At 41.0% G+C, this 24,138-nt stretch overlaps 1 protein-coding gene across 3 annotated transcripts in view; it reads right to left on the bottom strand.

Moving 5' to 3' along the window:
• Window positions 1–14,550: 14,550 nt before the first annotated feature.
• LOC133562309 (nuclear factor of activated T-cells, cytoplasmic 1-like) overlaps window positions 14,551–24,138 on the bottom strand; it is a 110,967-nt gene continuing 101,379 nt past the window's right edge. For all 3 annotated transcript variants that reach the window (XM_061916357.1, XM_061916356.1, XM_061916359.1), the window contains one exon: window positions 14,551–16,177. In XM_061916357.1, the coding sequence (XP_061772341.1) occupies window positions 16,122–16,177 (56 nt within the window). In that variant the 3' untranslated portion in view covers window positions 14,551–16,121. The remainder of the gene's footprint in view (window positions 16,178–24,138) is intronic.

Genomic DNA, 24,138 nt, shown 5'->3' with positions numbered 1-24,138 from the left:
GATGAAGGAAATCTAAATTTTTCCGTCGGTTAAAGGCTTTAAATGTCGGTTTGGATTATTCTTTAAATAATTGCCCAGCCCTGCTTCAAATAAATACAAATGTTCCGACAAAAACAGGCAAAGCAAACACACTGGTAAAGCTCCAGTAAATCGAGCTCAAGCAAAGAGAAAGCTCGATGCGCCTGAGCCAATTATCTACCAGGACAGAGAACAGAGTGCTGGTCTAAAATGGTCTGCCATCAGCCAATAGTCTGCCATGTGCAATGTCATGTGGGCAAAGGGGCTTAATTGCTACATGTGGTAGACAGCTGGTAGTATCAAATAGAAGTTTTAGTGCATGTACTGTATATAAAAATGCCTGTTTACAATTTTAAAACCAATGGTGCACTGAGACCGTATTAGGTGAACAGTGAAGTGGCCAGGGAACATGTGTTACATGTAGTATAGGCTGTAACGATTGATAAATGTATCGATAGATCCTTTTATAGTCCTAAATTTCAAGTATATCAATCGGTGCTTGGCAAATTTAGCTTCGATCAAAGATTGTTTAAAAGGGAATCAATCAATTTTATCCTCATGGAAATGTGTAAGCTTGGGACACCGTCCGACATTGGCAATGTCAGGGCAGATAACAGACCCTGTATGGCCGGGTCGAGGAAATTTATACTGCAGATAAATCTACTCTTCAAATGTTGGTTGCTGTAGTTTTATTGAAAATTGCTTGAATGTTGCAAACGTGAGTAGAAAAGATATCTGTTATGTTTACTAAAGGGGAGATGACGGCAGACTGACAGTAGGTGGCTGTAATGTTCACTAATTTATTATATATATAATATATATATATATATATATATAGTCAATATATATAATAATAATAATAAACAATACTAAACTAAATAGTGGAGGAGTTCAAGTACCTAGGAGTCTTGTTCACGAGTGGGGGAAGAGTGGATCGTGAGATCGACAGGCGGATCGGTGCGGCGTCTTCAGTAATGCGGACGTTGTACCGATCCGTTGTGGTGAAGAAGGAGCTGAGCCGGAAGGCAAAGCTCTCAATTTACCGGTCGATCTACGTTCCCATCCTCACCTATGGTCATGAGCTTTGGGTCTTGTCCGAAAGGATAAGATCACGGGTACAAGCGGCCGAAATGAGTTTCCTCCTCCGTGTGGCGGGGCTCTCCCTTAGAGATAGGGTGAGAAGCTCTGCCATCCGGGAGGAACTCAAAGTAAAGCCGCTGCTCCTTCACATCGAGAGGAGCCAGATGAGGTGGTTCGGGCATCTGGTCAGGATGCCACCCGAACGCCTCCCGAGGAAGGTGTTTAGGGCACGTCCAACCGGTAGGAGGCCACGGGGAAGACTCAGGACACGTTGGGAAGACTATGTCTCCCGGCTGGCCTGGGAACGCCTCGGGATCCCCGGGAAGAGCTAGACGAAGTGGCTGGACAGAGGGAAGTCTGGGCTTCCCTGCTTAGGCTGCTACCCCCGCGACCCGACCTCGGATAAGCGGAAGAAGATGGATGGATGGATGGATGGACTAAACTAAATAAGATAACCCAAAGAAATGGAGTGTGTCAAACTCAAGTGCATAAGTGTGTTACTATGTGTGTAGATTAACTGAAGTGTGTGTTACTAAGCGTTGTAGAGAGCGAAGGAACAAGGTAGTCCGAGGGGCAGGCAGATGAACATCCAGGGCAGGAGAGAAGAGGCTAGATCCGTGTTCAGGCGAGGGTCGGGAATCGAGGAAGGCAGTCCAGAAACACAGGGGGGAACAAAAGACAATCTCGAAGGGGAAAGACTGGTACACAGAGAGATAACTAAGATCCCGCGTTGATCCTTGGGTCCACTGGACCTTTGTCCAGCCCGCCCTCATCAATTCCAGGTGAGCAGATTAGCCAGTGGGTGGAGGTTTGTCGCTGCATGGGTGTGCTGCGCTCAGCATGAGCGGGGGCGTGTCCGAGCGAGAAGCCAGAGGAGGAACTGTGACAAACAGATGCAGGAGGAAAATGGGTTCGAATCCATGCCGTGACAGTTTCCTCTTGTCAAAGTGTTAGTTGTTGTGCTTTATTCACATAAGATGAGAATGCATTGGCCATTAATTGTTGTTTAAGTGGTTGTTTGTATCTATTTCATTCATACTTAATCCAGTTACAAGAAACGACACACATTTTGTTAACTTTACCTTCTGTGTCCAGTATCCAGTACACTGCTTGATTTTTTTGAGGGGGAGTAAAAAGTTACTGAATCAATTTCAACTCACTAAATCGTTTAGGATTGGATCGTTGAAAAAAATGAAGTAATTCCTGAATTGTATCGGCAATCACAAATATCGAGTTTAATTGTTGTTAAAACGAATCGTTATACCCCCGGTATATATTGTATGTGCAATGGCGGGCCATGTGTTTACTACCTTGGCCTTCAGTGATGATCACCCTGCTGGAATGGTCACACTATTATGTTAGGGCCAAGAAGATCTCAGGTTTAAGCACCGACCTATGTATTAAACAGAACAAGTAGCAAGGAATCAAGTAGCAGAGACAGAGTTCAATTTAGCTCATGAGGAGAACGCATGGCGCTGCACACTCAGTTACAGTCTCACCCTACGTTCTGAGGAACAGCCCACGCTCTCCCCTATTTATTCAGTTTGGGAGTTTCCTAGTTATATGGTTGAGAATGCTTCTAAAGGGAGGGGTCACACATCATGCAAGCAGCTCCAGTGCGCACAATACGTGATTATTCAGAACGGAATGTGCGAGGGGGCCTTGTGATTGACCCCTGGCATCAAATTCTAAAGTTAATGATTATTTGCAAAAAAAAATGTTTATCAGTTTGAACATCAAGTATGTTGTCTTTGTAGCATATTTAACTGAATTTGGGTTGAAAATGATTTGCAAATCATCGTATTTACATCTAACACAATTTCCCAATTCATATGGAAACAGGGTTTGTACTTCTTCAGATGAGACTGGAGGTTAGAATAGTGTCCTTAGGTAATACGACTAATAACAGCATTTTCCTTCTTGAAGTCAAACCATGGGTATCTGTCGTCAAAACTACAAAGATTTGTGCATAAACTAAAAATGGCGGATGCACGTAAGATATTCTGAGTAGATTTATAGCATATAAATCGACTGACGATGTTCCCAATTAGTGATGTCACCAATTGTGCATATTCCAAAAGGAACAATTGGAGGAAGTATAAAGGAAGACAAGATTGTTATATAAATATGTTCGCAATGTCTCCATGCTTTACTTTCAAATTTTTGGACTTATGCAGATCCCAAATGCACAACAGCAGGTACCAATTGGTCAGAAAAAGTGATTCAGCATGACAGGGCTCGCTTAAAAAAATGTTGCCTATTATGCACAATCCTGACGTAAGACACAACCCTTGTATCATGTCAAGAACCTGTCATTTATCATGAGATACAAAATGAAAACAAAATGTGCAGACTGCAGAGCGTAAATGTGCATATTATATCAGCAGCCAAAGCAAAGACGAGCAAAAAATGTACATACACATTTTTAATGTTAACGGAGAAAAGTAAGCGTGGCTATTTTTCCAAAACTGTCAGTTCAAAAACAGACATAAAGCAAAAATAAAACCTTTTTTTTTTCCTGGCAAACTGCAAAACAAATGTGGTCCCAGCAGTGTTTTGACTATCAGTCTTTAAATGAAAACAGCAGTGAAATAGGACCAATTGTCTTCCAAGGATTAACATTACACCAGCCAATAGGCCTTAATTGGGATTTATTAATCTATTTATTTTTGTTTTATTTTTAACATTCGTGTATTGAAAGTATTCCAGGTCTTACTGGTAACTTCAGTAGCTGTGTCATCAATGTGGTCGTATTGCTCTGCAGGTGTTTGTGTGTTCTACTTTGATAGACTAAAATACCTCCTTGGATACAATTTTACTCTGTTTCTGCTAAACTTTTGTTCAGCGATAAGTCAACATGTCCTTTGTATTAGTTTTAGTTCGGTTTAGCAGCACCGCGGCCACGGCTTTTCAAAAATCAATAGAAATTAAAGCTGCAAGCAGCGTTGGTCGGGTCCGCCTTTGGCTGCTGCCCCCGAGACCCACGGCCGGATAAGCGTTAGAAGACGCCTTGGAGCCACTATTTTGAGAATTTAATGCATTGTGAAAGTAATGCAGTTGTTGTATTGAAGTGAAAATATCAAACTTCATGTTGATTTTTGCTAAAGTATGTTAATTATTAAAATGTAGGTCTAAGTGAGACCTACATAGTGTTTTTTGTTTCATGTCTCTCTGACATTCCTACCGGAAGTTACAAGCAGTTTTGTCTGTGCTTTCTTCCTAGGAGCAGTTTGTCCATGTTGTATTCCTATGGGGGCGGTAGAGCGCAATTTTGAGTTTTGAGGTTAGGTTTTTGTCATCAGATCGCAATTTTTGCCAGACCTGATGTGTGTGTCAAGTTTGGTGAGTTTGGAAGCATTTTAAGGGGGTCAAATAACAGCTCAAAGAGGCAAAAATTACATTTTTTAGGAGACTTTGCACAGGGGTTCTTTGAAGGCGCGTAAAATCAAAACCTGAGAACTTATCAAAACTCGGTCCTATACTTTTAATCAGAAGGGTTCAATCTCTCTCCTGTGCGAGTTTGAAGCCAAAACAACAAACGCACTCAGAGGAGATAATGTTTGACGAAAGGTGAACGGTTTTTACAAAACTTTTGTTTTGAAGGGGGGATTGCAAACTTCCTGTTGATTTTTGTTGGGGGTTGTCAATCTATGAAATGTAGGTCTAAGCGAGACCTACATAGAGGTTTTCCTTTCATGTCTCTCCGACATTCTTACCGGAATTTAAAAGCAGTTTTGTCTGTTTTCTTCCTAGGAGCAGTTTTTTCAGTGTTTTATTCAAAAATAGCACTAGAGCGCAATTTTGAGTTTTGGGTTTTGTTTTTTTCATTAGATCGCAATATTCTCCAGTCCTTATGTGTGCGCCAAGTTTGGTGACTTTTGAAGCATTTTAAAGGGGTCAAATTACAGCGCAAAGAGGCAAAAATTGCATTTTTTGCGCAAATTTTATTTTGAAGGGGTTTTTGCCAACTTCCTGTAGATTTTTGCTGAAAGAAGTGAGTGTATGAAAATTGGGTCTAAGTCAGACCTACATAGGAGTTTTTGTTTCATGTCGCTATGACATTCCTAACAGAAGTTACATGCAGTTTTGGCTGTAATTTTTCCCTAGGGGGCGCTAGAGTGCAATTTTAATTTTGGGGGATTGGTTGCTTAATATATTGGGAAGGTTTGCTATACCAACGTGTGTGTCAAATTTGGTGAGTTTTGAAGCATGTTAAGGGGGTCAAATTACAGCGTGTAGGTGCGGAATAATAATAAAACACAGCAGTTTCAATAGGACCCTAATAACTGCTAATTATAATCGCTTTGAATGCCATCATCGGGACAGATTGACAGCTAAATATTTCCAAAACGATCGTACTATTTATGTATAGCCAAACCTTTTCTCTAAAGACATCATGTCTAAACATTAGTTTTTTTCATATAGTTTTGCCCAATTATTGTGATTTGTTTACTTTTTCAATCAGCTATTTAGACTCATTAACTTCAAAGTGATATATTTATAATTTACCGAGTAATTTGTGAAACTGAAACAATACATAAAGAATGCCATTTTAAGTTAATAATACAAACACAGATACTCGTAAACGTGTTAGCGTAATAGCTAATGCTAACGACGCTAGCTTGATTACATTACGACAGCATGTACAAATATGCATGTAATTACTCTTACAGATATCGTACATAGGACAGTTTAGTAAGTATGAATAGTTTTAGTTATATTGTAAAACTTACAAATGTAAAAAAAAAAAAACTGCGAAAAAGCTGTGGACGATTAGGAGGCGGAACGACACTTATACTTCCGGTTGAAAGCACTAAACAGAAGGAAATACTGTGGAGGTTCACACCGCGTCACCTGCAGTGAGTAAACTCTTCCACAAGATGGTGCCATAGCACAAACAAAAATACACCTTTTTTTAAGTGTGTGTTTTTAGAAAACTATTTCAATCAATCAATCAATTTTTACTTCCATCCATCCATCCATCCATCTTCTTCCGCTTATCCGAGGTCAGGTCACGGGGGCAGCAGCCTAAGCAGGGAAGCCCAGACTTCCCTCTCCCCAGCCACTTCATTCAGCTACTCCCGGGGGATCCCGAAGCGTTCCCAGGCCAGCCGGGAGACATAGTCTTCCCAAGGTGTCCTGGGTCTTCCCCGTGGCCTCCTACCGGTGGGACGTGCCCGAAACACCTCCCTAGTGGATCTAACATAATAGTGTGAGAGTCCAGTCCATAGTGGATCTAACATAATAGTGTGAGAGTCCAATCCATAGTGGATCTAACATAATAGTGTGAGAGTCCAGTCCATAGTGGATCTAACATAGTAGTGTGAGAGTCCGGTCCATAGTGGATCTAACATAATAGTGTGGGAGTCCAGTCCATAGTGGGGCCAGCAGGAGATCATCTTGAGTGGAGACAAGTCTGCTAAGCAGAGACGTCCCCAACTGATGCACAGATGAGTGGTCCACCCTGGGTCCCGACTTTGGACAGCTAGCACCTCATCTGTTGTCACCGCATCTGTGCCCCACCTCTCCACGAAGGAGATGGAGGCAGAGCAGAAAAGGAACGGCAGATCAACTGGTCTAAAAGGGGGGACTATTTAAAGGCTAGAGCAGTGGTTCTCAACCTTTTTTCAGTGCTGTACCCCCTGTGAACATGTTTTTAAATTCATGTACCCCCTAATCAGAGCAAAATCATTTTTGGTTGAAAAAAAGAGAGAAAGAAGTAAAATACAGCACTATGTCATCAGTTTCTGATTTATTAAATTGTATAACAGTGCAAAATATTGCTCATTTGTAGTGGGCTTTCTTGAACTATTTGGGAATAAAAGGATATAAAAATGACTAAAAACTTGTTGAAAAGTAAACAAGTGATTCAATTATAAATAAAGATTTCTACATATAGAAGTAATCATCAACTTAAAGTGCCCTCTTTGGAGGATCCATCTGAATTCATGAACCTAATTCTAAACACTTCTTGACAAAAAAAGAAATCTTTAACATCAATATTTATGGAAAATGTCCACAAAAAATCTAGCTGTCAACACTGAATATTGCATTGTTGCATTTCTTTTCACAGTTTATGAACTTACATTCATATTTTGTTGAAATATTATTCAATAAATATATTCATAAAGGATTTTTGAATTGTTGCTATTTTTAGAATATTTTTTTAAAATCTCACGTACCCCTTGGCATACCTTCAAGTACCTCCAGGGGTACCGTTTGAGAACCACTGGACTAGAGTATACAAATTAGTTTTAAAATGGGATTTATTTGCACTTTGGCTTATAAATTAGCCGCACCGTTTTATAAGCTGCTGGGTCAAAGCGTAGGGAAAGAATAGTGGCATTTTTTGTTTGTTGTTCACATGTGATTATTTATATTAAATAAACATTTTTTACATTTTCTTTTTTTTTAGGTTTTTATTGTAGACATCAAACCAGGGTATTTCTGAAAATAGCCCAATCCCTGTATTTATTTACAGATTGTGCAGCACGGAGAGCTTAAAAAAAAACAAAAAACTGGTGGAATCCAAAATAAAAAAAAATTGTCAAAGTATGCATAAATGAGTGGAAAGCATGGCCCGGCTGAGTCATCTCTCCGTTGTCTTCCAGGGAATGTCGCTGCCAGTGGAAGAAGAGCAGGGTAAAAGTAAGGGTGCCAGGAAAAAGGGGTGTGTCTGCCAATGCACATTTATGGTGGGGCTATTTTTGGGCTCGTCAGGGTAATACAAGGGGCGCACCGCCCAGACCTGCCCTTGGTCACTATGGGGATAGGTGCTTCATAAGTTTGATGGATGGAAAAAGACTGGAGGAGTGGCAGGTGGTACACAGGAGCGTGGCACAGCTCCCACGGCGAGGAGCTGTTTCACACATAACGACCCATCACTAACAATACTCCCCGGAAAACACACAGGCCTCTGCTTGCAGCAGGAATATAAGCAGCCTGTTGCATTTGATGTGGTGAGAAAACAGTCTTTGGCAAATTGAAATTGACTTGCCTGAAAAAAAGTTATTCCCAAAGTAAACGTTAAGTTGCCTTTAATCTTTTAGAGTCAATGCATGACTTTGGGCTCTTTTGATAACAAGTTAAGTGACACTCACTGATAAGAAGTTTGAATTAGATTAGATTAGATACTGCTTAATTTATTCCTTCAGGAAAATTAAAATTTTCAGCACAATCCCTTTCAAGATTAGACAAACATTACAGGGAGACAGAACAGGATCGCTGACGGGTCTGCCAGCTTCCAGCGCACCTTACAAAAAAAGGTGAGATACAGGTAAACAAGTGAGGGGGAATGGGAGCAAAAAATAGAAGATTAAAATAAAATTTAAAAAAATATTTTAAAAAATCGGTCTAAGCCTGGGGGGGGGGGGGGGGTGAGAGGGGTCCAGACTGAGGCCAAGGGAAAAAAACAACAACCCCTCATAGCCATAGTACACATCCCTCTTACATGTGTATAAGAAGGAAACATCAAACATCAAAGAAGACAAAGGACATTAAAGACATTAAAGCAGCGAATCATTGGAAGGAATAATTGTGTGGCTTTTACGAGTGAATGATGTCATGTTTTGGATTTAATTCATTGACATGTTATTTATAATTAGAATTATATATATATATATATATATATATATATATATATATATATATTGGCCCTAGTGTGTGAATGTGAGTGTGAATGTTGTCTGTCTATCTGTGTTGGCCCTGCGATGAGGTGGCGACTTGTCCAGGGTGTACCTTGCCTTCCGCCCGATTGTAGCTGAGATAGGCGCCAGCGCCCCCCGTGACCCCAAAATGGAATAAGCTGTAGAAAATGGATGGATGGATGGATATATATATATATATATATATATATATATATATCTTGATTGGATTATCCAGAGAATAGTGCTCGATACCGTGGTAGAGCGCAATATGTATGTGTGGGAAAAATCACAAGACTACTTCATCTCTACAGAACTGTTTCATGAGGGGTTCCCTCAATCATCAATCTCCTGGTGATTGAGGGAACCCCTCATGAAACAGTTCTGTAGAGATGAAGTAGTCTTGTGATTTTTCACACACCTCCATATATATATATATATATATATATATATATATATATATATATATATATATATATATATAAATGGAATTTGCAAAGCAATGTAAATGATTTCTTATGACCCTAAACTGGTCCAACTTGTCTGAACTTACATTTCATCATGACATTTGAGTTTTTGTAGTTTGAGCATTTTCTGTACATATTAAAAGCCATATTTTTAATTTAGATATCATTTTCTGAAAGTTTAAACAGCAACAATTGCATTTTTATTTTTTAAAGCGTCCACCCATGTACCAACAATAATCGTTAATGCCGATGGTCTCCTCCCTGCACACACACACACACACACACACACACACACACACATACATACACACACACGCGCACACACACTAACTACAGTTGTAATGTAGAAAACCCAAAACCAGTGAAGTTGGCACGTTGTGTAATTCGTAAATAATTGTAACTAATTGAATAGACTGCAAAGACAAGATATTTAATGTTCTGGGTACTGAGAATCCTATTTTTTTTTGTGCAAATATTTATTAACTAAGAATTATATATATTGAACGAACATTAAATTATTTATACAGCAATTTAACCAAATCTTTATCCATCCATCCATTTTCTACCGCTTATTCCCTTTTTGGGGTTGCGGGGGGCCGCTGGCGCCTATCTCAGCTACAATTGGGCGGAAGGCGGGGTACACCCTGGACAAGTCGCCACCTCATCGCAGGACCAACATAGATAGACAGACAACATTCACACTCACATTCACACACTAGGGCCAATTTAGTGTTGCCAATCAACCTATCCCCAGGTGCATATTTTTGGAGGTGGAAAGAAGCCGGAGTACCCGGAGGGAACCCACGCAGTCACGGGGAGAACATGCAAACTCCACACAGAAAGATCCCGAGCCTGGGATTGAACCCAGGACTGCAGGACCTTCGTATTGTGAGGCAGACGCACTAACCCCTCTGCCACCGTGAAGCCACCAAATCTTTATTTTAGAAGGAATTTCAATGAAGTCTCAAGTTGTGTTTGAGTCTTTATTAACAAAAGATACTTGCCGATTGTATTGTACCATATGTCCCAGCAAGAAATCTGCATTCAAAGGACTCCGGCTTATTAGTGATTCCCAGAGCCCAAAAAAAGTCTGCGGGCTATAGAGCGTTTTCCATTCGGGCTCCAGTACTCTGGAATGCCCTCCTGGTAACAGTTGGAGATGCCACCTCAGTAGAAGCATTTAAGTCTCATCTCGAAACTCATTTGTATACTCTAGCCTTTAAATAGATCCCCTTTTTAGACCAGTTGATCTGCCGTTTCTTTTCTTTTCTGCCCCCCTCTCCCTTGTGGAGGGGAGGCATGGGGGACACAGATCCGGTGGCCATGGATGAAGTACTGGCTGTCCATAGTCGGGACCCAGGATGGACCGTTCGTCCAGAGTCGGGACCCAGGATGGACCGCTCGCCTGTGTATTGTTTGGGCACATCTCTGCGCTGCTGATCTGCCTCCGCTTGGGATGGTTTCCTGCTGGCTCCACTATGGACGGGATTCTCGCTACTATATTGGATCCACTTTGGACTGGACTCTCACCGTTATGTTGGTGTGGAGGGAAAGAGCCGACAGCAGGCTAGGACAAACAGCGTTCCTGCTCAAGATGGCAGCCAGGAGGCGGAGCATGCAGCGGAGCGGAGAGGCGGGGCACGCCCGGAGCGACACTGCAGCCATCAGAGTCAGGCGAGTAAACGACACACCTGCTCTCAATCCCTGCATCTTCTGCTGCAGCATAAAAGGGGAAAAGGAGGAGCAATGGTGGCAGAAGTAAGAGAGGAAACGACAGACAACGAAGACGACGAAAACGACCCAGAAGAATATGAGCCCCTGTGGAAGACGCAGCCACTGGCCACCAAAAGGCGCGCCGAGACGAGCAGGAAAGGAGGTCGGGCTTGAAATTGGCGCAACCGACAGGAACCAAAACATATTTATGGAAAAGATAAACAAGAGTCAAACCTGCTACAATGCGTCTTGCATCGATGGTCACTGCAACCCACTCGATGACGGCTGGAAACCTGTCACAGTGTGGGTTGCAGTGACCATCGATGCAAGACGCATTGTAGCAGGTTTGACTCTTGTTTATTGTTTCAATAAATATGTTTTGGTTCCAGTCGGTCGCGCCAATTTTTAGCCCGACCTCCTTTCCTGCTCGTCTCGCTGCATCTTCCGCGGGGGCTCATCTTCCTCTGGGTCGTTCTCGTCGTCTTCGTCGTCTTTGTTGTCCGTCGTTTCCTCTCCTACTTCTGCCACCATTGCTCCTCCTTCTCCCCTTTTATGCTCCAGCAGAAGATGCAGGGATTGAGAGCAGGTGTGTCGTTTACGCACCTGACTCTGATGGCTGCAGTGTCGCTCCAGGCGTACCCTGCCTCTCCGCTCCGCTGCATGCTCCGCCTCCTGGCCGCCATCTTGGGCAGGACCGCTGTTTGTCCTAGCCTGCTGTCGGCTCCGTTTCTCCACAGTTGGATCCACTATGGTTTGGACATTCACAGTATTATGTTAGACCCGCTCGTCATCCATTGCTTTCGGTTCACAACAGGGGGGGGGGGGGGGGTTGCCCCCATATGCTGTTCTCTCCAAAGTTTCTCATAGTCATCATTGTCACTGTCACGACGCCCCACTGGGTGTGAGTTTTTCCTTGCCCTCATGTGTGCTCTGTACCGAGGATGTCATTGTGGTTTGTGCAGCCCTTTGAAACACTTGTGATTTAGGGCTATATAAATAAACATTGATTGATTGATTGATGAAAACCCAAAACCAGTGAAGTTGGCGCGTTGTGTAATTCGGAAGTAAAAACAGAATACAATGATTGGCAAATCCTTTTCAACTTATGTTCAATTTAATAGACTGCAAAGACAAGTTATTTAATGTTCAAACTCAGAAACATATTTTGTTTGCAAATAATCATTAACTTACAATTTAATGGCAGCAACACAATGCAAAAATCTTGGCACAGGGGCATTTGTACCACTGTGTTACATGGCCTTTCCTTTTAACAGCACTCAGTAAACAATTGAAAACTGAAGACCCCTGTTTTTTATGGCAAAACCACAAAGTATGCAAACATTTCCCAAAAACATTTTCAAAATGAAATATTTGATGTGAAGTAATTGGAGCCTTAAATGGGTAAATAATTAATTACAACATTGCATTTGATTAATTTCTATTTTTGTAACAATGACATTGTATATAAAAAAAAGGCCTCTAAGCTGCACTTTAGACATCCCTGCCTGCTCTGAGAATGTACTTAATTATTTGGAAAATATTTACCTACTTCTATTTCTTCTGATCTGCGATGAGGTGGCGACTTGTCCAGGGCGTAAGCCGCCTTCCGCCCGATTGTAGCAGAGATAGGCACCAGCGCCCCCCACGACTCCAAAGGGAATAAGCGGTAGAAAAATGGATGGCTGGATATTTCTTCTGATTTCATTCTAACTATGAATTTCCTTTTTGGATAAAATGTAGTTAATACTTTAAGTAAGGGGTGTCAAATGTACGGCCCGAGGGCCGGATCGGGCCAGGCCCGCGAACAGGATTTATACGGCCCGCAGGATGAGTTTGCTAAGTATGAAAATTAACCTGAATTTTTTAAATGAATGAAACAGCTGTTCTAGATGTGTCCACAAGATGTCGCAATAGCAATTCTTTGTATCTTAGTAGATGATGCTACATATATACAAAATAAACCACATGATGTTAGTACAGCCCTGCCATGAGGTAGCAACTTGTCCAGGGTCTACGCCGCCTTCCGCCCGATTTTAACTAATAGGCACCAGTGCCCCCCGTGACCCGAAAGGGAATAAGCGGTAGAAAATGGATGGATGTTAGTACATCAGTCGAGGAAAAAGATCAATTGATACAATTTTTGTATCTTGATAGATTGAAAATTAACACCATTAAGTTGACTGATGAACATGATCACATAATTTATTCAGAAAATAAAAACGACGAATAAAATAAACTGTTGCGATCCGTTACTCGGATCTTCACATATTGTTTATTGTTCCATTGTCTCATTCTCCGTCTGACCAGCTTACTTCCTGTTTAGTCAGTCACCATGGTTACACATTGATTTCACCTGCTACTCGTTTTCTACACACACCTGCTTCTCCTTGATCACTCCCTATATAAGCCTTCCTCTTTTCTTTGTTCAGTCTGGGTTCATAACTTGCCTTTGAGCAACAGTATCGACTGACTTCACGTATGTATATTCTCGCTAGATTTTCACGCTAAGCCTTTGTTTTATTCCAGCTCTCACGCCGATGAATGGTTTTTCCTTTTTGTGTGCCTTCGTGCCAGTCTTAGTTTTTCTGTTTTCTGTTTCTAGCTTTTATGCTAGCGCCCTTGGTTTATTTTGTCTGTTAGCTCCAGTATTTTTGTTCGTAGCCTGCTTTTGTAAAGTTTAATAAATCATTTAAACTTACCATTGCTGTGTTCTTGTCGACGCATCCACGGAGGGACAAACCCGGCATTACTTTGTGTGAAGTGAATTATATTTATATAGCGTTTTTTCTCTGGTGACTCAAAGCGCTTTACATAGTGAAACCCAATATCTAATTTTTACATTTAAACCAGTGTGGGTGGCACTGGGAGCAGGTGGGTAAAGTGTCTTGCCCAAGGACACAACAGCAGTGACTAGGATGGCGGAAGCGGGGATTGAACCTGCAACCCTCAAGTTGCTGGCACGGCCACTCTACCGACCGAGATATACCGCCCCAATCAGTGAGTCAATCAGTCATTACAGAAACCCAACAACATTATGATTTTGTACATTTGTGTTTGATCTATTTTCAAACAAAGTAAACGGGTTAGTGCGTCTGCCTCACAATACGAAGGTCCTGCAGTCCTGGGTTCAAATCCAGGCTCGGGATCTTTCTGTGTGGAGTTTGCATGTTCTCCCCGTGAATGCGTGGGTTCCCTCCGGGTACTCCGGCTTCCTCCCACTTCCAAAGACATGCACCTGGGGATAGGTTGATTGGCAACACTAAATTGGCCCTAGTGTGTGAATGTGAGTGTGAATGTTGTCTGTCTATCTGTGTTGGCCCTGCGATGAGGTGGCGACTTGTCCAGGGTGTACCCCGCCTTCCGCCCGATTGTAGCTGAGATAGGCGCCAGCGCCCCCCGCCACCCCAAAAGGGAATAAGCGGCAGAAAATGGATGGATGGATAAACAATCTGAAGTATTCTTTATTTTTAAGTTATCGTGCCGTGATTTTACCAGTCTGGCCTACTTGGGAGTAGATTTTTCTCCATGTGGCTCCGAAATTAGAATGAGTTTGACACCCCAGCTTTAGCATTGAACATTTGCCAGAGGGCACTCCAGTAATTAGAAAAAAACAATAAAAAGACATCCAATATAAATATGTCTGATATTTTATTTAAACAAAGCATATAACAATCAACTTTTTATGTAACCACAGGAATAAAAGAGAAATAAAATATTCAGTTATTCAATCTTACAATATAAGTGTACATTTATTAACAGCTCTTAATAAAAAAAAAAAAAAAAGTGAACATAAGTTATGCATGGTCACGATACCACAATTTTCATAAATATATCATAATAATCAATGGGAAACTTAGTTAACCTTGTGTCTACACAGAAAAAGCAAAAGTCACAATGATCTTGAATCCGAAAAAGGACAATAAGGCACAAAATAGAAACCTTGCTCTTGTAGTTTTTAGGTCATGCTTTTATACCATATTTCCAAAAATGTATGCGGTAACTACATAGAAAGCTATAATCAGCTAAATAATCTAAAATATTTGGTCAATGTGCATGCTCCAAAAGATAAATAACATGGAAAAGACAGGACGGTCCATGACATGAGAGCAGGAGTTAGAAGTACAACATTTCTATTTCTATGGTAAAGTGCATCATAGCTTTGTACTGAAAAGAAAAAACCTGAACAATAATTTCCCCAAAGATAAAATGCTTTGGTTTGCACAGATCAATTATTGCCAGGTGGAACTTGGAAGTAAAAGTCCTGCCAGGTCCTTATTTGAATTACCAATGCTGGCAACACTTGAATGATCGGTTTTTTGTTTGTTGTTTATTTACATCTGCAGAGCGAGCAGTAGCAGACTGAATCGCTTCAGGGTAACGTAGTGTGAATTCAGCAGGTAAGTATACCATTGTTGAATTGGAAATATGATATCTGGATTATGTGATGTTCAATGATTGTCTGTGCGTCACAATGTCATGGTCTGGTGGAAGACTGGGCATGAAGAAACAGGCACTAAGGTGAAAGCATAATGATGGCTTGTAAAAATGTAAGTAAGCAAGAATATATTGGGAAAGAAATGCTGATAAGCTAACTTAGTAGAATAAGCAGAAGGCAGATTTTCAAACATGTCCTTATAAAATAATACAACAACATTCAGTATAAATATGACATTGAGAGAAAAAGGATGAGGAAAAAAAAAAAAAAGACTATTCGATCCCTACGTCATTTCCAACATTTGTCCGTTTTCCTTGTAAACAAAATCATCAAATGATACAAAAGTGTCATATATAAAACTTTGGGTTATAATTGACCATCATTTGCTTCTGCTGCTGGCCTTCACTAACGAGTAAGGCACAGTGAAAATAGTCACCAAGCGAGACATTTGTGCCATCATCTTGTCCAAAGCCGGGACGGAAAGCATCACACTCCAAAAGAAGATTGTCAATAAGTCTCAGTAAACTGTTTGGTCCACTAAATAGGACATCACGCCCCTTTATACAATTCCAATGTGTACAATATGACATACTGTATTTACTTATCAACATATTATAGAGATGTCGACTTGTCTTTGAGCAAGAGTGATGATCATTGGTCGGATGGGAGATCCTGGTCGTGGTGGTGGTTGTTCTTCATCTGCTGGATCTGCTTCTGATGTGTTGATTTTGTTATTTGTGTGTTCGCTGCAGCGCTTCAGGACGTCTACGCATGAGTGTGCACGGAAATGCTGGAAAGGTCATTCCTGATGATCTCGTTAACTGCGGAAACAACAAAACAGTAGGTCATTTTTTTTTTTAACACTGCACCGCCACCATCATAATAACAAGTCATTCAGCATTGTTGTGTCATTGCTGAAGTTGACGAAAACATTTGAATTAAGTTCCAAAAGCTTCATTATAACTCAGCATTAGGGGTGTATCGGTAACTGTATTTGTATTGAACCGTTTCGGTACGGGGGTGTACCGAACAAGTTTCTAAGCTAAAGTCTTAACAAGCTGCTTTGCTTCTTCTGCCTCTGTCTCAGCACCCAGCCTTGTCCCACCCACACAACCATCTGATTGGTTACATATATAGCGGTAACAGCCAATCAGCAGTGCGTATTCAGAGCGCATGTAGTAAATGCTATAGCGTCGAGCAGATATGTGTTTAGCAGGTGAGCATAAGGCAGCGTACTCTCCCCAAAGGATAATAAACACCTCCCAGTCAAATCACTATGAGCCCGTTGAACTTCTAGAAACTTAAACTGCAGCTCAGCTCGCTCGCCATTCTGACTTGAGGTGAAGGCTAATTAGCTTTTAGCGTAACGTTAGCTCATTTTGCGGTGTGTGTGTGTTTTACGGACAGAGAAGCTTTGAATGGCAGGGTCCCTGCTATCACATGTTGATAAAAATATAACATTTACATAATAAAAATCAACTACAGGCTACAAATGCTGTAATAAATTAAGCATGATGAGTTGACTTGAAACTGTTTAATGTTGCACTTTTTATATGTAGAAGAAAAGTTTTGTCATTTTATTTAATCTGAGCAACAAGTAGAGGCAGTTTAATGTTGATTAACGTGGGCAGGATTATTATAGTGCTCCCAATGTTAAATGGATACACCCATTGTTTACAAATTTGGTAAATAAATAACCATCCATCCATCTTCTTCCGCTTATCCGAGGTCGGGTCGCGGGGGCAACAGCCTAAGCAGGGAAACCCAGACTTCCCTCTCCCCAGCCACTTCGTCTAGCTCTTCCCGGGGGATCCCGAGGCGTTCCCAGGCCAGCCGAGAGACATAGTCTTCCCAACGTGTCCTGGGTCTTCCCCGTGGCCTCCTACCGGTTGGACGTGCCCTAAACACCTCCCTAGGGAGGCGTTCGGGTGGCATCCTGACCAGATGCCCAAACCACCTCATCTGGCTCCTCTCGATGTGAAGGAGCAGCGGCTTTACTTTGAGTTCCTCCCGGATGGCAGAGCTTCTCACCCTATCTCTAAGGGAGAGCCCCGCCACACGGCGGAGGAAACTCATTTCGGCCGCTTGTACCCGTGATCTTATCCTTTCGGTCATGACCCAAAGCTCATGACCATAGGTGAGGATGGGAACGTAGATCGACCGGTAAATTGAGAGCTTTGCCTTCCGGCTCAGCTCCTTCTAACCAAACAATTTATATTTTGTTTTTTTCTTACAGTACCGGAAAATGAACCGAACTGTGATCTCTAAACCTAGGTACATACCTGTGGAGGGGCGTGGTCGATGGGTCCCCTGCGGGCGAGGCAAGCGCAGGAGCCGGCTGTGAAGCAACGACAGGTGAGGAGATTTCACAGCCGGCTCCTGCGCATGCCCCGCCCGCAGGGGACCCGTAGACCACGCCCCTCCACATGAAAGAGACAGGTGCTTAGACAACTCGTTCCAGCTGAGAAATCTCCTCACCTGGGATGCAACTCAGTATTCTTCTTCCCCCAAACACAACGAATTGAGTTTGCACCAAAATGGATACATGGATGATACAGCAGAGGATTGGGAGAATGTCTTGTGGTCAGATGAAACCAAAATAGAACTTTTTGGTATAAACTCAACTTGTCGTGTTTGGAGGAAGAAGAGTACTCAGTTGCATCCCAAAAACACCACACCTACTGTGAAGCATGGTGGTGGAAACATCATGCTTTGGGGCTGTTTTTCTGCTAAGGGGACAGGACGACTGATCCATGTTAAGGAAAGAATGAATGGGGCCATGTATCCTGAGATTTTGAGCCAAAACCTCCTTCCATCAGTGAGAGCTTTGAATGGTTGACCAAATACTTATTTTCCACCATAATTTACAAATACATTCTTTAAAATTCCTACAATGGGAATTCCTAGATTTTTTTTCCACATTCTGTCTCTCACAGTTGAAGTGTACCTATGATGAAAATTACAGACCTCTGTCATCATTTTAAGTAGGAGAACTTGCACAATCGGTGGCTGACTAATTACTTTTTTGCCCCACTGTAAAAGTTTAATAGACACTGTATGTTACAGCACAATTATTTGCATTTAAACATATATGTGTGTAGTAATACATATAATTAGAACATTTAGGCCAGAGGTGTCACACTCATTTTAGCTCAGGGGCTGCATGGAGGAACATCTATTCCCATGTGCGCCAGATTGTTTTCTTTGTTGTACGTCTGCACAAAATTTTAAAAAAGCCCATTATGAAAATGCACATATCACAAATAATCCTCTCGACAAAACACTTTTCGTTAGTTGAAACTTCTGAGGAAAAAAAATGGTGCAGCTTCAAAAACACCACGAAGAACACAATTAATTTAGACCTAATCTTAGTGTATCTTCAAAGCATTTCAACTTTAAGTCGCATCTTATCGAGGAACATAAACAACAAAATAAAGCATAAATAGAAAAAATATTTCACGTATCAACTACCTCATTTGTCATGTCCGTGTGCTAAGTCAACAAACCAAACAAACTATTCAGAATGGTTGAGTTACTCCCATCACTGTGTACCGATAGAAACATAAAAGCTGTGCAATGTGTGAACAATTTCAACAAACCAAAAAAAAAAAAAACTTAAAAGACTGACAGTACTGGAGTAATTACACACTGTTCACTTTCTTTATATTTGCACAGAAGACAATCATTTTCACAGAACAATATTAATGCAGCATTTTAATTGGGGTTACCAATTGTTTATTTCACTCCTGTTTGTTTTACATAGTTCTAAGGGGGAGGAGTCACAGCTTTTCTTACCTCTTGCTTGGTATACTTGCTTACGCAAACTATATGCTTGCCTAACAGAATTGCTATTGCGACATCCGGTGGACACATTTACAACAGCAGTTTCTTTCATTTAAAAATGCGGCTCAATTTTACGCTTAGCAAACCCTTCTCACGGTCGTGATTGAACCTCTTTGCGTGCCTGATCTGGTTTCCAGGCTGCATGTTTGACATTCCGGATTTAAGTATTAGGTTTAATTACAGAACAATAAGTGATTATTACATTTTAACAAAAGTGTAGTGTTAAAAAAAAAAGTAAGCAGATAACAGTAAATGAACATGTAGATTAATAATTAATTTTCTACCGCTTGTCCTTAATATAATTTTTTACAAAATAATACAATGATAAATGACACAATATGTTACTGCATACATCAGCAGCTAAATTGGAAGCCTTTGTTTGCTTACTTACTACTAAAAGACAAGTTGTATTGTATGTTCACTATTTTATTTAAGGATACACTTGCAATAATAAACATATGTTTAATGTACCCTAAGTTTTTATTGTTAAAATAAAGCCAATAATTACCCTTTTTGTGGTCCCCTTTTGTTGCGATCCGCTGCTGGGATCGTTCAATTTTGTAGTTTTGATTCCATTTTGTATCACTCTCCGTCGTTTGACTCCTTAGTTCCTGTTTAGTCCGTCACCATGGTTACATATTGGTTCCACCTGCTACTCTCGGTTCCCGCACACCTGTTTTACTAATCACCATCCTATACAAGCCAGCCTCTTCTGTTCACTCGTTCTCGGACTCTAGTTAGCTTTCACGCAACTGCTGATGACGTGTTTTTCATGCTCTTTCTCGCTAGCTTCCACGATAAGCTTTATTTTATTCCTAGCTTTCATGCTAGCTGTTTTGTTTTTCCCTTTTGTGCCTACGTGCCAAGTTTAGTGTATCTGTTCGTTTTCCTAGTTTTCCATGCTAGCGCTTTTGTTTGCCTTTCTGTTAGCACCAGTATTTTTTTTCCTAGCCTTTTTATTAATGTAATAGATCCTTTACATCAGGGGTGCCCATTACGTCGATCGCGATTGACTGGTCGATCTCGGAGGGTGTGTGTCAGTCGATCTCAAGCCAGGCATTAAAAAATAGACATAAAAATGAGCAATCATCAATCATACCAAGACTTCACTTTCGTCAGTTGTTTGACATTCTCGGCACCCGAGGATCTTGTGAGATGACGCTGGCTGCTGCGAGCTCATATCTAAGAAAAAAATCACTAACAGGGCGGACGCAGAGAAACACATTTTATTTCTAGAGACTCCGTACCTACTGTCAAAACTCTAAAGACCGACTGCACAGTTCCTGTCTTCACCATAAAAGACCTGTTTCATCCTGCCTGTGCTAACAAAATAAGAGTCTCAGAAAGCTAGCGTGCACAAGCTAGCCAGCTACGGAGTTTGATGCCAATGTATTTCTCCCCCGCCCTCAGCGACCGCTTTCTCACTTGCTTGCCCACCCGCACACTCACTGACGTCACTCACCTGCTGCCAGACATTAAAGGGCCACACACATATGCTACTCTCATAACAAAGTGTTTAAAAACGAGTATGCAAGTTGGACAAATGAGATGCCAAATCCAACCACTTTCATGTGGTATTGGACAGAAAAGAGGACTTTTTTTTTCCTCCATTTGAAAATGCGGACGTTATCAGCACCACTGTCTAATTCCAATCAATGCTAGTCATCAGAATCAAATACACCAACTTATATTCTTGTCTTCATGAAAGAAAGGAATCTATGTGTGTTAAACATGCTTGTATTATCATTAAACACCATTAACTTGTTAACAAAAATGTCTCTTTCATAAATAAATAAATATAAATTATAAATAGGAATGAGGTAGATCTCCTCGACTTGGTCAATTGAAAAGTAGCTCGCCTGCAGAAAAAGTGTGAGCGCCCCTGCTTTACATCTTACCTTATGCTGTGTTTTTGCCCGACGCATCCTTGGAAGCACGAACCCGGCAACGTTATGCCACACAAGCTTAAATGGGTTGTACTTGTATAGCGCTTTTTCTACCTTCAAGGTACTCAAAGCGCTTTTGACACTACTTCCACATTTACCCATTCACACACACATTCACACACTGATGGAGGGAGCTGCCATGCAAGGCGCCAACCAGCACCCATCAGGAGCAAGGGTGAAGTGTCTTGCTCAGGACACAACGGACGTGACGAGGTTGGTACTAGGTGGGATTTGAACCAGTGACCCTCGGGTCGCGCACGGCCACTCTCCCACTACGCCACGCCGTCCCTACACCTTTATTTATAAAAGTACCAAAAATTACCGAAAAGTATCAAAATAAATTTCGGTATGGGTACTAAAATATTGGTATTGGTACAACACTAATCCAGATTTAAAATAAGTGCCTTATTTATTATATAATTTCCATTTTTAATGCTTTGTGAAGGGAACCCATTGCTGGGTGTTTCTGCTCAACGGACCTTTTGAAGTATTCAAATCAATGCTGGCATTACAACCTTGTCATTGGCGTTTCAGCACCAACACAACTAAACACATTTTCTGTACATGATGTCAGGGCATGGCAGTAGAGCAACATTACACGTCGTTCGTCCAGGCAAGAGGAAACCACTGGACACTAGTATCACAGAGCCCAAACACGCCAAAGTTATATCGGCCCCATACACACATCTCTTTTGCACAAGTCATCCTTATGTCCTTCCTGTGCCCGCGCCTTTCCCACAGTCGGCCAGGCGGCCCCGCGGCTTTTATCTGCTTTGTGTTCTTTGGCGAAACGGAGGGAAGTGACTGAGAAGATGGCGAGGGCATTGAGTCCTGCCGCTCAACACAAACAAGAAGCTCCTCAATTATAAAGCTGGCTGTGATAAAGCGGACTGATGTTGTCGGAGTCGAGCGGTGAGGAGCCGAGACAGGAAGTCCACCCACCTTGAGGCAACGTGTTATCACGAGACATCGTTTGAATGCTTGAATAACAAACAGTACGACATGTAATTGACACTTAATGGACACTTCGTTAGGTACACATGCAGAGTCTAATGAGATAAAGAAAGAGCTGTAATATGTATGATATATTGTGCACGTTATATTTCTTGGGGCGGTATAGCTCGGTTGGTAGAGTGGCTGGGCCAGCAACTTGAGGGTTGCAGGTTCGATTCCCGCTTCCGCCATCCTAGTTACTGCCGTTGTGTCCTTGGGCAAGACACTTTACCCACCTGCTCCCAGTGCCACCCCCACTGGTTTAAATGTAACTTAGATATTGGGTTTCTCTATGTAAAGCGCTTTGAGTCACTAGAGAAAAAGCGCTATATAAATATAATTCACTTCACTTTATAGACTAGATCAGGGGTGTCAAACTCATTTTCATTGAGGGCCACATCGCAGTAATGGCTGCTTTTAAAAAAATAATTAACATTATGCATGCGGGTAAAAAGCTGTGATTAGTCATGATTAATCAAAATGCATATGCATTTGATTATTTGTAATTGACATGCATTTATTCCACTAAAAAAAACACATAAATAAGTGTAAAAGGTTAAAAAAATATCCATCCATCCATTTTTCTACCGCCAGTTCCCTTTTTGGGGTGGCGGGGGGCGCTGGTGCCTATCTCAGCTACAATCAGGCGGAAGGCAGGGTACACCCTGGACAAGTCGCCACCTCATTAAAAAAAAAATATATATATATATATAAAAAAATAAAAAGGAATTTGGGAAACAATTTAAAAGGATTTTATATGACCCTAAACTGGTCCAACTAGTCAGAACATACATTTCATCATGACATTTGAGTTTTTGCAGTGTGTCGTGAGATAATTGTCGGTACAAATTAAAAGCCATATTTTTAATTTAGATATACTTTTCTGAAAGTTTAAACAGCAAGAATTGCATTTTTTTTTTTTAAAGCGTCCACCCACATACCAACAATAATAGTTTCTCATGAAGTAAATTCCTTAAAAAAACAATAAAATAACGCACACGTTTCTCCCTGGGATTGGCCAGAAAGACGCGCGCAAAAAAAGTGTGGATTTCACGAGTGAATGATGTCATGTTTTTGTATTTAATTAATTTACATGCATTTATTCCACAAAAAAACAACAACACAAAAATAAGTGTAAATGGTTAAAAAAATTACTATAAAAAAATACAATGGAATTTGGGAAACAATTTAAAGGATTTTCTATGACCCTAAACTGGTCCAACTAGTCAGAACATACATTTCATCATGACATTTGAGTTTTTGCAGTGTGTCGTGAGATAATTGTCTGTACAAATTAAAAGCCATTTTCAATTTAGATATACTTTTCTGAAAGTTTAAACAGCAAGAATTGCTTTTTTTTTTTTTTTAAAGCGTCCACCCACATACCAACAATAATAATTTCTCATGAAGTAAATTCCCTAAAAAAAACATAAAATAACACACACATTTCTCCCTGGGATTGGCCAGAAAGACGCGAAAAAAAATGTGGATTTTACGAGTGAATGATGTCATGTTTTTGTATTTAAATAATTGACATGCATTTATTCCACAAAAAACAACAACACATAAATAAGTGTAAATGGTTAAAAAAAAATAATTATAACAAATTACAATGGAATTTGGAAAACAATTTAAAGGATTTTCTATGACCCTAAACTGGTCCAACTAGTCAGAATTAATCATGACATTTCAGTTTTTGCAGTGTGTCGTGAGATAATTGTCTGTACAAATTAAAAGCCATATTTTTAATTTAGATATGATTTTCTGAAAGTTTAAACAGCAAGAATTGCATTTTTTTTTAAAAGTGGCCACCCACATACCAACAATAATTGTTAATGCAGACTATGTCCTCCCTGCACACACACACACACACACACACACACACACACACACACACACACACACACACACACACACACACACACACAGACATCTTGCACGGGGCTCCCCTCCTGAACCAGGAGGAACTCCCATTGGAAAAACACAACCTGTGCCAACAC

The sequence above is a fragment of the Nerophis ophidion genome, linkage group LG11, assembly GCF_033978795.1.
Source record: "Nerophis ophidion isolate RoL-2023_Sa linkage group LG11, RoL_Noph_v1.0, whole genome shotgun sequence".
Taxonomy (NCBI): Eukaryota; Metazoa; Chordata; class Actinopteri; order Syngnathiformes; family Syngnathidae; genus Nerophis; species Nerophis ophidion.
This window is presented reverse-complemented; position numbering and strand designations above follow the sequence as displayed.